Source organism: Leucoraja erinacea, unplaced genomic scaffold (genome assembly GCF_028641065.1).
Source record: "Leucoraja erinacea ecotype New England unplaced genomic scaffold, Leri_hhj_1 Leri_205S, whole genome shotgun sequence".
NCBI classification, from domain to species: domain Eukaryota; kingdom Metazoa; phylum Chordata; class Chondrichthyes; order Rajiformes; family Rajidae; genus Leucoraja; species Leucoraja erinaceus.
The window spans coordinates 65,796-81,975 of record NW_026576106.1 but is presented as its reverse complement, the minus strand read 5'-3'; the positions used below and the strand labels follow the sequence as shown (position 1 = coordinate 81,975).

Below are 16,180 nucleotides of genomic sequence, written 5' to 3'. Positions count from 1 at the left end.
CAGCAAAGCTTTCAAACACGCCCACTCCTGAAAACCAACAACAGAAAACTCAACCGCCCGCCCACCGCTGCCCTAGTGATTAAAGCTCAGGATTAAAGCACAGTTTAAATAAAGGCGTGTTTCCGGCAAGTTCCAGGAAGCGAGCTTACGAGTGGAGAATCTTCTTTGCATTCTGAGGACTGATGTCCATTCCCAGAGACTTGAGCGACTGGACAATTTCAACTGTGTCAATCCTGCCTAAAATAAAACAGTACTTCAGTAGAACTCAGAAAGATTCAAATTGGCATCGTACAGCACAGGACTGCAGTGTAGAATGCATGGGACTGCAGTGTAGAATGCACGGGACTGCAGTGTAGAATGCACAGGACTGCAGTGCAGAATGCAAGGGGCAGCATGGAATTGCAGCGTAGAATGCACAGGACTGCAGTGTAGAATGCACGGGACTGCACAGGACCACAGCGTAGAATGCATGGGACTGCAGTGTAGAATGCATGGGACTGCAGTGTAGAATGCATGGGACTGCAGTGTAGAATGCACAGGACTGCAGTGTAGAATGCACAGGACTGCAGAATGTAGACAGCATGGAATTGCAGCGTAGAATGCACAGGACTGCAGTGCAGAATGCAAGGGGCAGCATGGAATTGCAGCGTAGAATGCACAGGACTGCAGTGCAGAATGCACAGGGACTGCAGTGCAGAATGCAAGGGGCAGCATGGGACTGCAGTGTAGAATGCACAGGACTGCAGTGTAGAATGCATGGGACTGCAGTGTAGAATGCACGGGACTGCACAGGACCACAGCGTAGAATGCACAGGACTGCAGTGTAGAATGCACGGGACTGCACAGGACCACAGCGTAGAATGCATGGGACTGCAGTGTAGAATGCATGGGACTGCAGTGTAGAATGCACAGGACTGCAGTGTAAAATGCAAGCAGCAGCATGGGACTGCAGTGAGACTGCAAGGGACGGCAATGCAGAATGCAGGGGAATGCACAGAACGAGCTGCCATAGGTAGTTGAGGCAGGGACTATCCCATCGTTTAAGAAACAGTTGGACTGGTACATAGATAGGACAGGTTTGGATAGATATGGACCAAATGCAGGCAAGTGGGAATAGTGTAGCTGGGACATTGTTGGCCGGTGTGGGCAAGTTGGACCGAAGGGCCTGTTTCCGTGCTGTATCACTCTATGTCTCTATGACTGCAGTACAGAATGCATGGGGGCTGCATGGGACTGCAGTGTAGAATGCAAGCGGTAGCATGGGACTGCAGTACAGAATGCATGGGGGCTGCATGGGACTGCAGTGTAGAATGCAAGGGGCTGCATGGGACTGCAGTGTAGAATGCATGGGGCTGCATGGGACTGCAGTACAGAATGCAAGGGGGCTGCATGGGACTGCAGTGTAAAATACAAGGGGCTGCATGGGACTGCAGTGTAGAATGCATGGGGGCTGCATGGGACTGCAGTGTAGAATGCATGGGGGCTGCATGGGACTGCAGTACAGAATGCATGGGGGCTGCATGGGACTGCAGTGCCATATACAAAGCACAGCAGAGAATACCAAAGAATGAAAGGCCCAGGTAGAGTGGCCGTGAAGCAGATGTGGGAGAGTCTAGGATGGGCCAAGGTGGGCAGGTGGGACTAGTGTAGATAGGGCACCTTGGTCAGTGTGGGCAACCTGGGAAAAAGGGCCTGTTTCCATGTGGTGCGGCAGAGGCCACTGCCTCAGAATAAAAGCATGTAGCTTTCCAAGGGAGATATGGGAATTTCTTTAATCAGAGGGTGGTGAATCTGTGGACTCCATTACAACAGATAGCTGTGGAGGCCGTCATTGGGTATTTTTAAAGTGGAAATTGATAGGTTTTCGATGAATGATGGCATCACAGGTTATGGGGAGAAGCAGGAATGATGTTGAGAGGGAAATATAGATCAGCCATGATCAAATGGCCTAATTCTGCTCCTATAACTTATAGTCTTATAGGACTTGCCGATCACTCTCTCCCCAGTATCCCCAGACCCTCCACCACCACCTCCACCACCAGGCCAAATCCCTCCACCATCAGGCCGAACCGCCCTCCTCCTCCTCCACCACCAGGCCAAACCCTCCTCCTCCACCACCAGGCCAAACCCTCCTCCTCCTCCTCCACCACCAGGCCAAACCCTCCTCCTCCACCACCAGGCCAAACCCTCCTCCTCCACCACCAGGCCAAATCCCCTCCACCACCACCACGCATCCACACCCCCTCCACACCCCCTCCTCCCACCGTCAGGGCAAGATTGTTTGCACGATAGCTCCAACCCACCATCATTGTTTTTATCCAAGCTTTTGAAGGCCAGTCGCAGTTTCATCTCATGTTCTTGGAGGTAGTTAGCGAACTCTTTAAAGTCCAGTTCTTTGTCTGCATTACTGTCCCCACAGCTGAGTATTTTCTATTAAAAAGAAGAATGTAAGAGTCAAGTCAGATGCATGGACAGAGCCTCCCGGTCCCACATCAAGCACCACTCTCAATCATACCATGTGAAGCAGTCCCTTTATAGAGTCAAGCAGCCCTTTCCCCAACACAGAACATTCCCACACCCATCATCACCTTCCCCAGAACACAATATACAAACCAGCAGAGGCCAGCCCCACAAAACCTCCACACCCAGCCCCACACCCAGCCCCACACCCACACCCAGCCCCACCCCCCACCCAGCCCCACACCCAGCCCCACACCCACACCCAGCCCCACAAACCTCCCACACCCAGCCCCACACCCAGCCCCACACCCAGCCCCACACCCAAACACACCAGCCCAACACCCACACCCCACACCCCCACACCCACACCCAGCCCACACCCACCACCCAGCCCCCCACACACCACACACCCACCCCCACCCACAACCCCACCCCATCACCACCACACCACACACCCCCAGCCCCACCCCACCCCACACCCAGCCCCCACACCACACCCATGCCCACACACCCCAGCCCCACACCCACCCAGCCCCACACACAGCCCCACACAACAGCCACCACACACACAAAGCCCCACACACAGCCCCAGCCCCCACCCACACACCCCCACACCCACCCCCACACCCACACCCCAGCCCACCACACAGCCCCCACCCACACCCAGCCCCACCCCCAGCCCCACACCCAGCCCCACACCCAAACCCACACCCAACCCCACACCCCACACCCACCCCCACCACACACCCATCCCCAACCCAGCCCCACACACACAGCACACACACACCCAAGGCCCCCCACACCCCACACACACCAACACCCACACCCCACCCACCCCCACACCCACACCACACCACCACCCACACCCACCCACACCCACACCCAACCCATCCCCACACCCACACCCATCACACACACCCACACCACCCCACACACAGCTGCACCCAGGCACACCAACCCCACCCAGCCTCCACACCCCACCACACACACACCACACACCCATCACACAAGAACCACACCACACACCACCCACACACCCACCACCCCCACACCCAGCCCCACACCACACACCCACAGCCCCACACCACAGCCCCACACCCACACCAAGCCCCACACCCCACCACCACACCCACACCCCATCCACAACCACCACACCACCACACCCCACCCAGCCCCCACCACACACCCCTCCACACACCCACACCCCCACACCCAGCCCCACACCCCACCACACACACCCCACACCCACACTCACACCCACACCCACACCCACCCCACACCCACCCACACCCAGCCCACCCCCACCCCACCCCACACAACCCCAACCACACCACACATCACCCACACACACACACCACACTCACACCCAGCCCACCCACACCACACACCCCCCACACCCAACCCCCACACCCCCCACACCCAGCCCCACACCCACACCCCCCCACACCACTCCCACACCCAACCCACACCACACCCCACACCCACACCCCACACACACCACACACACCCACCCCAGCCCCACCACACCCACACACCACACCCCTCCCACCCCAGCCCCACACCACACACACACACACACCCAGCCCCACACCCACACCCACACACACACCCCACCACACCAAGCCCCACACCACACACCACACACACCCAGCCCACACACCCACACCCACACCCACACAGCACACCCATCCACAAACCCCACCCACACGCACACCCACCCCACACACACACCCACCACACCCACACCCAGCCCCAAACCCACACACACACACACACCACACACACCACACACACTCCCACACCCACCACCCACACCCCACACCCACCCCCACACCCCACCCCACACCCACCACCCCACAACCCACACCCCCACCACACCCCACACCCACACCCATAACCCCACACCCAGCCCCCCACACACCACACACCCCAGCCCCCACCCACCCAGCCCCACACCCACACCCAGCACCCACCCCACACCACACCAGCACACACACCCACACCCAGCCCCACACCCAGCCCCACACCCACACCCAGCCCCCCACCCACACCCCCACCCCACCCCACCCCACACCCAGGCCCCACACACCCCCCCCCCCCCCACACCCACACCCACACCCAGCCCCACACACCCAGCCCCACACCCACACCCACACCACACACACCCACACCCAGCACCCACCCACACACCCAGCCGCCCCACACCCAGCCCCACACCCCCACCACACCCCCCACCCACCCACACCCACAGCCAGCCCCACACCCACACCCAGCCCCACACCCCTCCCACAGCAAATATAAAAGCCACTCAGATTTAAATCCCCATCTCCCTCCTGAATATATATCAGCCCATCTATCACCACCACACTTTCTTGCACTGACCGAATGTCCATTCATTCAACAATCAATCAATCTATAACTTCAATACATACAATTGTATTGTGGACCAAACCTCCACAATGCCGACCAGCGATCCCTGTACACAACACACTGAGACAGAATACCGACCAGCGATCCCCATACACAACACACTGAGACAGAATACTGACCAGCGATCCCCATACACAACACACTAATGGGCCTGTGATACTTACACAACATTTTTCGGCGACTGCTCGCACCGGTCATCAGTCGTTACAGGTTGCTGAAAATGTTCAACATGTTGAAAATCCAGTGGTGACCAGAACAAGGTACGACTCTTCGGGCGACTACTCACGACCGTACAGGCTTCACCCCGCGACATGTCGCCAAGGTGTTGCATGTATGGTCTCGAGTCGCCAACAGAGTCGTAGCATCTTTCTGGTCGCTGCTGGGTTTTCAACATGTTGAAATTTTTCGCCGACCTGCAACAACCTATGACAGGTGCCGACAGTCACGGTAAATGTTGCGTAAGTGGGACAGGCCCCTTAGCTACAGAATACCGACCAGCGATCACCACACACAACATTCATAGCAAGAGATTGTAGAGGGTCAACACCTTCTGGCTGGAGATGTTTCCCCTCACCACTGTCTAAATCTACAGGGCACAGGTTTAGAAACATAGACAATAGGTGCAGGAGGAGGCCATTCGGCCCTTCGAACCAGCACCACTATTCAATGTGATCATGGCTGATCACCCAAAATCTGTACCCTGTTCCTGCCTTCTCCCCATATCCCTTGATTCCGTTAGCCCTAAGAGCTAAATCTAACTCTCTCTTGAATACATCCAGTGAATTGGCCTCCACTGCCTCCTGTGGCAGAGAATTCCACAGATTCACAACTCTCTGGTGAAAAGTTTTTCCTCATCACAATCCTAAATGGCCGACCCCTTATTCTTAAACTGTGGCCCCTGGTTCTGGATTCCCTCAACATTGGGAATATTTTTCCTGCATCTAGCCTGCCCAATCCCTTACTAATTTTACGTTTCTATAAGATAGCCTCTCATCCTTCTAAATTTCAGTGAATACAAGACCAGTCGACCTATTCTTTCATCATATGTCAGTCCCGCCATCCCGGGAATTAACCTGGTGAACCTACGCTGCACTCCCTCAATAACAGGAATGTCCTTCCTCAAATTGGGAGACCAAAACTGCACACAATACTCCAGGTGTGGTCTCACCAGGGCCCTGTACAACTGCAGTAGGACCTCTTTGCTCCTAAACTCAACTCCTCTCACTATGAAGGCCAGCATGCCATCAGCTCTCTTCACTGCCTGCTGTACCTGCATGCTTACTTTACAACATAGAACAAAGTTCAGCATAGGACCCAGCCCGATCAATGATAGTCTGTGGGTAATCAATGAGGTTACAAAAACAGGTCCTTTGGCCCAATTCGTTCATGGCGACCAAGATGTCTATCCCAACGAGACACATTGACCCATATTTGGTCCATATCCGTCAGAAACCTTTTCTAGCCATGTATCTGTCCAACTATCTTTTAAGCATTGTAATTATTCAGCTTATACAACTTCCCCAACTATTCATTCCATTTACCCACAACCCTCTTTCAGTTCAGTTTACGGGCCCTTCGGCCCACCGAGTCCGCACCAACCAGCTATCGTCACACATTAACATTATTCTACACACACTAGGGACAATTTACACGTATACCAAGACAATTTATCTACACGCCTGTTTGTCTTTGGAGTGTGGGAGTAAACCAAAGATCTGGGAGAGAACTCTGAGTGTAAACAAGCTGCCCCTCAGGTTCCCCGTGAATGTCCCCCTCCACGTTAAACCTGTGTTCTCTAGTTTTAGACTCCCCTACACTGGATGAATTGTTACTATCCATCTTATCTGCACCACTCATTATTTTATACATCTCTATAAGGTCATTCTTCAACCACCTACGCTCCTTGAAGAAGTCTCAGACTTTCCAGCTTCAAGCCCTCAAGACCTCAGTAACATCCTGGTGAATCATTCTGGCCCCATTCCAGCTTCGTTACATCCTTCACACAGCTGGACGAGCAGAGTTGTATGGACAGAATGGCCTCACCAACAACTTGTTCAGTTACAACATGACATCCCAACTTCCATACTCAGTCTTATGCCAGGAAGGCAAACATATCAAACACCTTCTTCATCATCTTGCCTACCTCCTTGACCACCCCGTCTACCTCCTTGACCACTCTGTCTACCTGCTTGACCACTGTGTCTAACTCCTTGACCACCCTGTCTACCTCCTTGACCACCCCGTCTACCTGCTTGACCACCCCGTCTACCTGCTTGACCACCCCGTCTACCTGCTTGACCACCCTGTCTACCTGCTTGACCACCCTGTCTACCTGCTTGACCACCGTGTCTACCTGCTTGACCACCGTGTCTACCTGCTTGACCACCGTGTCTACCTGCTTGACCACCGTGTCTACCTGCTTGACCACCCTGTCTACCTGCTTGACCACCCTGTCTACCTGCTTGACCACCGTGTCTACCTGCTTGACCACCGTGTCTACCTGCTTGACCACCACCCTTGACCACCGTCTGTCTACCTGCTTGACCACCCTGTCTACCTGCTTGACCACCCTGTCTACCTGCTTGACCACCCTGTCTACCTGCTTGACCACCGTGTCTACCTGCTTGACCACCCTGTCTACCTGCTTGACCACCCTGTCTACCTGCTTGACCACCCTGTCTACCTGCTTGACCACCCTGTCTACCTGCTTGACCACCCTGTCTACCTGCTTGACCACCCTGTCTACCTGCTTGACCACCCTGTCTACCTGCTTGACCACCCTGTCTACCTGCTTGACCACCCTGTCTACCTGCTTGACCACTCTGTCTACCTCCTTGACCACTCTGGGAACTATACAGGCACTCCCTGGTCACTGTGTGCAACAACACTCTCCTGGTCCCTGTGAGTAAGGTCTGCGCTGGTTTAACTTACCAAAATGCTGCTCCTTACACTATTCCACGATAAATTCCATCTGCCATTCCTTGGGCCACTTTACTAGTTAATCTGGACCCTGTTGTAATATTAGATAACCCTCTTCACTGTCCACTGCACCACAATGTTGGTGTCATTTTAGCTTAGTTTAGATATGCAGCATGGAAAGAGGACCTTCGGCCCATCGAGTCCACTCTGCCCACCCATTACCCGTTCACCCATATTCTATGTTATCCCATTCCCTGCAAACTGCGGCAATTTACAGAGGCCAAATAACCTACAGACCTGCACATGTTTGAAATGTGGGAGGAAACCGGAGCATCTGGAGGAAACCCACGGGAGATCATGCAAACTCCACACAGATGGTACCCGTGGTCAGGATTTGACCGGCGTCTCTGTGGTGTGAGAAAGCAGCTCCACCCGCTGCACCGCCGTGCCAACCTTCTGCAAGTTCATATGTAAACTTACTAATTATATTAACAAATTTCATCCAAATGATGAATATAGATAAGACAGCAGAGGACCCAGCACCCATCCCTGTAATACACCACTGGTCACATGTCTCCCAGCTGTACAACAAGCCTCTCTCTGGATCAGAACTGGCCATTTCTGTTGTAAGACATCCTTCTGTGATAATGGAATCACAGCGTGGAAACAGGCCCTTCGGCACAACAGAACAAATAGGATAGAAACATAGAAAATAGGTGCAGGAGGAGGCCATTCAGCCCTTCGAGCCAGCACCGCTTAGTCATCATATTTACCCCGTTGGGTCGAGAGCCTTCTCTGCTGTGATTTACTCTGTTTATTGCTGCCCACCTTCACCCCTGGATTACACATTTTACAATCCTCTATCTGCTCCAATTAACCCATAGTAATTAACTGGATGATTCAGCTGCAGTAACCCTGGCCTCACCCCATCACTCCTCTATCTAATCTAGCTCGCCCACACATTCCCTCCAATGTGTTTGCACAGTTCTGATGACCTGTCTTGGACCGGACACATTCATTGTTTCACTTCCTCGGATACAGCCCAGCCTGCTGAGAGTTGGCACACCTTTAAACATATACAATATACATTAACGATTTAGATGAAGCAATTAAAAGTAACATTAGCAAAGCTGAGTGGCAATGTGAACTGTGAAGACGATGCAATGAGGATGCAGGGTGACCAGAACAGGTTGGGTGAGTGGGCAGATGTATGGCAGATGCAGTATAATGTGGAGAAATGGGAGGTCATCCACTTTGGAGGCAAGAACGGGAAGGCAGATTATTATCTGAATGGTGCCAGGTTAAGAAAAGGGGAAGTACAACAGGATCTGGGGGTCCTTGTTCATCAGTCACTGAAAGTAAGCGTGCAGGTACAGCAGGCAATGAAGAAAGCGAATGGCATGTTGGCCTTTATAACGAGTGTTGAGTATAGGAGCAAAGAGGTCCTTCTGCAGTTGTACAGGGCCTTGGTGAGACCACACCTGGAGTATTGTGTGCAGTTTTGGACCCCTAATTTGAGGAAGGACATTCTTGCTATTGAGGGAGTGCAGAGTAGGTTCACCAGGTTAATTCCCGGGATGGCAGGACTGTCATATGATGAAAGAATTGAGCAACTGGGCTTGTATTCACTGGAATTTAGAAGGATGGGAGGTTATCTTATAGAAACGTATAAAATTATTAATGGATTAGACTCGCTAAATTCAAGAAACATGTTCCCAATGTTGGGGGACTCCAGATCCAGGGGCCACAGTTTAGGAATAGGCCATTTAGAACCGAGTTGAAGAAAAAAAAATTCACACAGAGTTGTGAATCTGTGGAAGGTCGATTCACTGGATGCAATCAAAAGAGTTAGATAGTGCCGTTGGGGCTAGCGGAATCAAGGGGTATGAGGAGAAGGCAGGAACGGGGTATTGATTGGGGATGATCAGCCACGATCACATTGAATGGCGGTGCTGGCCCAAAGGGCCAAATGGCCTACTCCTGCACCTATTGTCTATGTAACTATGTACCTATGGTTTTATGTCAAATTCTCAGCATCTGCAATTATTGATTTCCTGTATCCTGTACTCTCATTAATTCATTGGAACAGAATAAGTCTACTCCGCCCTCCTTCTCTCAACCATTTTGTGATATGACCCGGAGTGAACCAAATGGGAAACAAAATGGAGTTTGAGTAAAGATGTGTCGTCCCTACACAAGAGCAGACAGATGGGCCAGACGGAGAGTCACAGCATGAATGTGTTACTCCACAAGTCCCTGACTAGACTAGAACTGGACTTTCTGTCCTGGACCTCCTCCATTGCCAGAGTGATGCCACATGCAAACTGAAGGAAGAATCCACATGGGTAGCTTAATACACAACAGGATGAACATTGAATGCTCAAATTTTAGCCGACTAATCTAACAATTCACCTTTTTAATGGTTTTATTTCTCCCCCTCTTCCCTGTGTCTCACCTGGATTTGTATCCATTTAACCCCATTCCATCATTTATTCCTTCCTCTCACTTCACAATTCACACATCTTCTATCCATATCTCAAATGTTTCATTTCAGACCTTTGTCCAACAAGCTGCCTATCAAAAACCTTCTTCACCTGTATTCACCTATCACTCTTCTTTAAACCCCCAGTGATCCGGCCTCCACAATCTTCACCTATCACTCGTCAAGTTTGGTATGGCTCTCGCCTTTCTTCCAGCTTTCTATCCCTCCATCCTATCAAAATGTCAGAAGACGGATCTCAACCCAACACATCACCTATCCATGTTCTCCACAGATGCTGCCTGACCCACTGAGTTACTCCAGCACTCTGTGAAATGTCACCTATCCATGTTCTCCACAGATGCTGCCTGACCCGCTGAGTTACTCCAGCACTCTGTGAAACGTCACCTATCCATGTTCTCCACAGATGCTGCCTGACCCGCTGAGTTACTCCAGCACGCTGTGAAACGTCACCTATCCATGTTCTCCACAGATGCTGCCTGACCCGCTGAGTTACTCCAGCACTCTCTGAAACGTCACCAGCACTCTATCCAGCACTCTATGTATGCTTACGTTTACTGATCTGGGCATTGAGTACGTGCGTTGGATGTAACATGGCAACTGTGCAAATCGTTGCTAAGGCCACACATAGATTGTTGTGGTTGGTCAGTTATAGCAAACATGGCATGAAACTAGAAGGGTGCATCGGTGGATGTTACTGTGATTGGGCAACTTGACCCAAGGAGATCCTGCAAGTGTTTTTCTCTGGAGTGTAGAAAGATGGAGGGTCACCTTACATAGGTAAATATAGCATGAGGGGCTAGAAAAGGTAAATAGTGAGTCGTTAACCCAGAATAGTGCAGTCACCACATTAACAGATATTTGGATGGATATATGAATGGTGAGGGTTCACTTTGCTATGGCCTTAGTGATAAGATTAGGGGGTGGAGATTTACAACTGAGGTATGTAGGAATTTCTTCTCCCAGAGATAGGTGAGGGGGAGATGTGGAGAACGAGGGACAGTTACAGGATTAGGGGGCGGACATTTAAAACTGAGGTGTGTAGGAACTTCTTCTCCCAGAGGGAGGTGAATCTGTGGGATTCTCCAGCCCGGAGGGTGTGGAGGCCGGATCACTGGGGGTTTAAAGAGGAGGGAGGGAAATGTGTGAAAGATGGGGGGGATGGTGGGCGATGGGGAACTGGCACAGAAGAGGAGATGAGGCCTGGGGCAGATCAGCCCTGATCACGGTGGGGCAGACAGTAGACAATAGACAAGAGTAGGCCATTCAGCCCTTTGAGCCAGCCCCGCCATTCACTGTGATCATGGCTGACCATCCACAATCAGTGCCCCGTTCCTGCCTTAGAGGCCGACATTGTGCGCTCGGTGTCTTTAGTTATGTATCTGCCCAGCGACAGACTCCCCCCCTCACCACCACCTACTGTATCCCCCCAGCACCTGCCAGCCCCCCCCCTCCCCTCCCCACCACCTACTGCCCCCCCCACCCCACCCAACACGGATCCAGAATTTCACCGTTTTTTACACGTGACATTCCTGCCACTGTCACCAGGAACGTTCCCACCAACACACTGCCCCGTGCCCCTCTAATGCCCAGTGCTGCCCCCCCCAATATACCCTCTTACACCCCCTCACTGCCATCATCCCTGGTCACCGCCCTATGTCCACAGCTGCCTCCTCGCCTCTCCCTCCCATTACCCCAGTGCCAGACTCACATCCCCCCTCCCCATACCCCCCCCCCCCCACCCCACTCACATCCCCCTCCCCACCACTCCCACCCCCCCCCCCCCCCCCCCCCCCATCACTTCCCCAAACCCTCCCAGTGTATCTCAACACACGTGACAATGAACTCAGTTCCCCCACTCCCTGTCCCCCCCCCCACACACCCCGTCCCCGTCCCCCCACCCCCACTCCCCGTCCCCCCCCCCCACACCCACCCCCTGTCCCACCCCACTCCCGTCCCCCCCCCCACACTCCCCGTCCCCCCCACCTCCCCGTCCCCCCCCCCCCCCCGTCCCCGTCCCCCCCCCCCACACTCCCCGTCCCCCCCCACCCACACTCCCGTCCCCCCCCACACTCCCCCCCCCCCCACCCACCTCCCCGTCCCCCCCCCCCACACTCCCCGTCCCCCCCACACCCACACTCCCCGTCCCCCCCACCCACACTCCCCGTCCCCCCCACCCACACTCCCCGTCCCCCCCACCCACACTCCCCCGTCCCCGTCCCCCCCCACCCCCACCCACCCCCACACCCCCCCACCCCACACCCCCGTCCCCCCCCACCCACACCCCCCGTCCCCCCACCCACACCCCGCCCCCCCCACCCCACACCCCGTCCCCCCCACCCACCTCCCCGTCCCCCCCACCCACACTCCCCGTCCCCCCCACCCACACTCCCCGTCCCCCCCCCCCCACCCACTCCCCGTCCCCCCCCACCCACACTCCCCTCCCCCCCCACCCACCCCCCCACCCACACTCCCCGTCCCCCCCACCCACACCCCGTCCCCCCCCCACCCCCCGTCACCCCCCCCCCCCTCCCCGCCCCCCCCCCCCCACCACTCCCCCCCCCCCCCCCCCACACTCCCCCCCCCCCCCACACTCCCCGTCCCCCCCCCCCCACCCCGTCCCCCCCCCCCCACACTCCCCCCCAAAACCAATACCACCCCCCCACCCCATCCCCCCCCACCACAAATCCCCCCCCCACCACCCTCCCCGTCCCCACCCCACACTCCCCGTCCCCCCCCACCCACACTCCCCGTCCCCCCCACCCACACTCCCCGTCCACCCCCCACCCCCCCCACCCCCCACCCCCCCCCCCCCCCACACTCCCCCCCCCCCCCCCCCCCCCACACTCCCCCCGTCCCCCCCACCCACACACCCCCGTCACCCCCCCCCCACCCCGTCCCCCACCCCCACACTCCCCGTCCCCCCCACCACACACTCCCCCGTCCCCCCACCCCACTCCCCGTCCCCCCCCCCCACTCCCCGTCCCCCCCCCCCCACTCCCCGTCCCCCCCCCCCCACTCCACCCCCGTCCCCCCCACCCACACTCCCCGTCCCCCCCACCCCCACACTCCCCGTCCCCCCCACCACCCACCCCGTCCCCCCCACCCACACTCCCCGTCCCCCCCACCCCACACTCCCCGTCCCCCCCCCCCCACTCCCCCCGTCCCCCCCACCCACACTCCCCGTCCCCCCCCCATCCACTCCCCGTCCCCCCCACCCCACTCCCCGTCCCCCCCCCCACACACCCCGTCCCCCCCACCCCACTCCCCGTCCCCCCCACCCACATCCCCGTCCCCCCCACCCACACCCCCACCCACACCCCCCACCCACACCCCCCGTCCCCCCTCCCCCGTCACACTCCCCGTCCCCCACCCACCCCCCCCCCCCCCCCTCCCCGTCCCCCCCACCCCCTCCCCCCCCCCCCCCCCCCCCCCCCCCCCCCCCCACCCCCCCCCCCCCCCCCCCCCCCCCCCCCCCCCCCCCCCCCCCCCCCCCCCCCCCCCCCCCCCCCCCCCCCCCCCCCCCCCCCCCCCCCCCCACACCCCCCCCCCCACCCACACTCCCCCCCCCCCCCCCCCCCCCCCCCCCCCCCGTCCCCCCCCACCCACACTCCACGTCCCCCCCCCCCACCACTCCCCCACCCACCACTCCCGTCCCCCACTCCCCCCCCCCCCCCACACTCCCCCTCCCCCCACTCCCCCCCACACTCCCCGTCCCCCCCCACCCACACTCCCACCGTCCCCCCCCCCCCACACTCCCCCGTCCCCCCCCCCACACTCCCCGTCCCCCCCACCCACACTCCCCCCCCCCCCCCCCCCCCCCCACCACACTCCCCGTCCCCCCCCACCCACTCCCCGTCCCCCGTCACCCCACTCCCCGTCCCCCCCACCACTCCCCGTCCCCCCCCCCACCTCCCCCCCCCCCCCCCACTCCCCGTCCCCCCCACCCACACTCCCCGTCCCCCCCACTCCACACTCCCGTCCCCCCCACCCACACTCCCGTCCCCCCCCCACCCACACTCCCCGTCCCCCCCACCCCACTCCCCCCCCCCCCACCCCACTCCCCCACCCACCCCCCCCCCACCCCCCCGTCCACCCTCCCCACGTCCCCCGTCCCCCCCCCCCACACTCCCCGTCCCCCCCACCCACTCCCCGTCCCCCCCCCCCCACACTCCCCGTCCCCCCCCCCCACACCCCCGTCCCCCCCACCCACACTCCCCGTCCCCCCCCCCCCCACTCCCCGTCCCCCCCACCCACACTCCCCGTCCCCCCCACCCACACTCCCCGTCCCCCCCACCCACACTCCCCGTCCCCCCCACCCACACTCCCCGTCCCCCCCCCCACACACCCCGTCCCCCCCACCCACACTCCCCGTCCCCCCCACCCACACTCCCCGTCCCCCCCCCCCCCCACTCCCCGTCCCCCCCCCCCCACTCCCCGTCCCCCCCCCCCCCCCACACTCCCCGTCCCCCCCACTCACCTCCTGTGCCTCCGCCCCCAGGCCCCGGGCCCTCAGCGCTTCCCTCAACTCCGCCACATCGATGCGCCCGTCCTTGTTGGTGTCGAGGCGGGAGAGAAGAGGTCGCGGTAACGTTGCTGGGCCCCGACCCCGACCCCGACCCCGACCCCGGGCCCAGCGGCTCCGGCTCCAACTCCAGCCCCGGGCCCGGCCTGGGCCTCAGCCCCGCGCTCGGGCGGCGGCGACATGTTCAGCGGCGGCAACAGCGGGGGGGGAGGGGACGGGGAGGAGGGAGGGAGGGGGAGCGGCCCGGGCGGGGCGGGGCGGGGTCACTTGGCGCCGCTCTCTCTGCTCTAGTATCTGTGTAGAGAGAGGGGAGGGGGGAGGGATGGAGTGGAGGAAGGGGGGGGGAGGAGGAGGGGAGAGTGGGGGGGGTGAGGGGGGTGAGGGTGAGGGGGGTGGGGGGGGAGGGTGAGGAGAGTGAGGGGAGAGTGAGGGGGAGAGTGAGGGGGGGAGTGAGGGGGGAGAGTGAGGGGGGGGGTGAGGAGGGGGGAGAGTGAGGGGGGGGAGAGGGGGGGGAGGGTGGGAGGTGAGGGGGAGGGGGGGAGAGGGTGAGGGGGGAGGGTGGGGGGGGGAGAGTGAGGGGGGGGGGTGAGGGGGGGGGGAGAGGGGGGAGAGTGAGGGGGGGGAGAGGGAGAGGGGGAGGGGGAGGGGGGGTGAGGGTGAGGGGGGGGAGGGGAGGGTGAGGGGAGAGAGTGAGGGGAGGAGGGGGTGAGGGTGGGGGGGGGGTGAGGGTGAGGGGGAGAGGGGGAGGGTGAGGGGGAGGGGGGGGGAGGGGGGGGGAGGGGTGGGGGGGGGGGGGGAGGGGGAGGGGGGGGGGTGGGGGAGGGGGTGGGGGGGGGGGGTGGGGGGGAGAGGGGGGGAGGGGGGGGGGGGGGGGGGGGGGGTGGGGGGGGGGGGAGGGGGGGAGAGGGGGGGGGGGGGGAGAGAGTGAGGGGGGGAGAGGGTGAGGGGGGAGAGGGCAGTAAAATGGAGGGTGGGTTGTACGGGGAGGGATAGGAGGAGGTGGACGGTCCAGGGAGGGGAGGGCGAGGTAGATGGAGGAAAGGATGGGAGTGATAAAGGAAGGAGAGGTGGAGGGAGTGAGTGAGAGGAAGGGAGGGAGGATAGGGGAGGGGGTGGCAGAGAGGACACAGGCAGAAGATAGAGGGGAAGAGGCAAACGGTGGAAGAGGGGTGTGTAGGAGGGGCAAGTGAATGGTGAGGGGGAGGAAAGGGATAGGAGGGGGAGGGGAATGGTTCACATTTGGAGGCAAGAGAGAGAGAGCAGAAGATGGGAAAGAAGGGTGTGGAGTGGAGAGAAGGGTGTAGGGACAGAGGGAGAGAGGAGATAGGAAGAGAATAAGTGGAAGG

General features: G+C 59.0%; 1 protein-coding gene across 1 annotated transcript in view; it reads right to left on the bottom strand.

Annotated features, from left to right (window-relative positions):
- The window catches only part of slc25a24 (solute carrier family 25 member 24), a 32,459-nt gene extending 17,439 nt beyond the window's left edge, over positions 1–15,020 (bottom strand). Inside the window, exons 1-3 of the mRNA XM_055666168.1 lie at positions 14,790–15,020; positions 2,304–2,430; positions 150–237 (exon numbers count right to left, since the gene is read on the bottom strand). Of these exons, the coding sequence (XP_055522143.1) occupies positions 150–237; positions 2,304–2,349 (134 nt within the window). The 5' untranslated portion in view covers positions 2,350–2,430; positions 14,790–15,020. The remainder of the gene's footprint in view (positions 1–149; positions 238–2,303; positions 2,431–14,789) is intronic.
- Between the last annotated feature and the right edge of the window lie 1,160 nt (positions 15,021–16,180).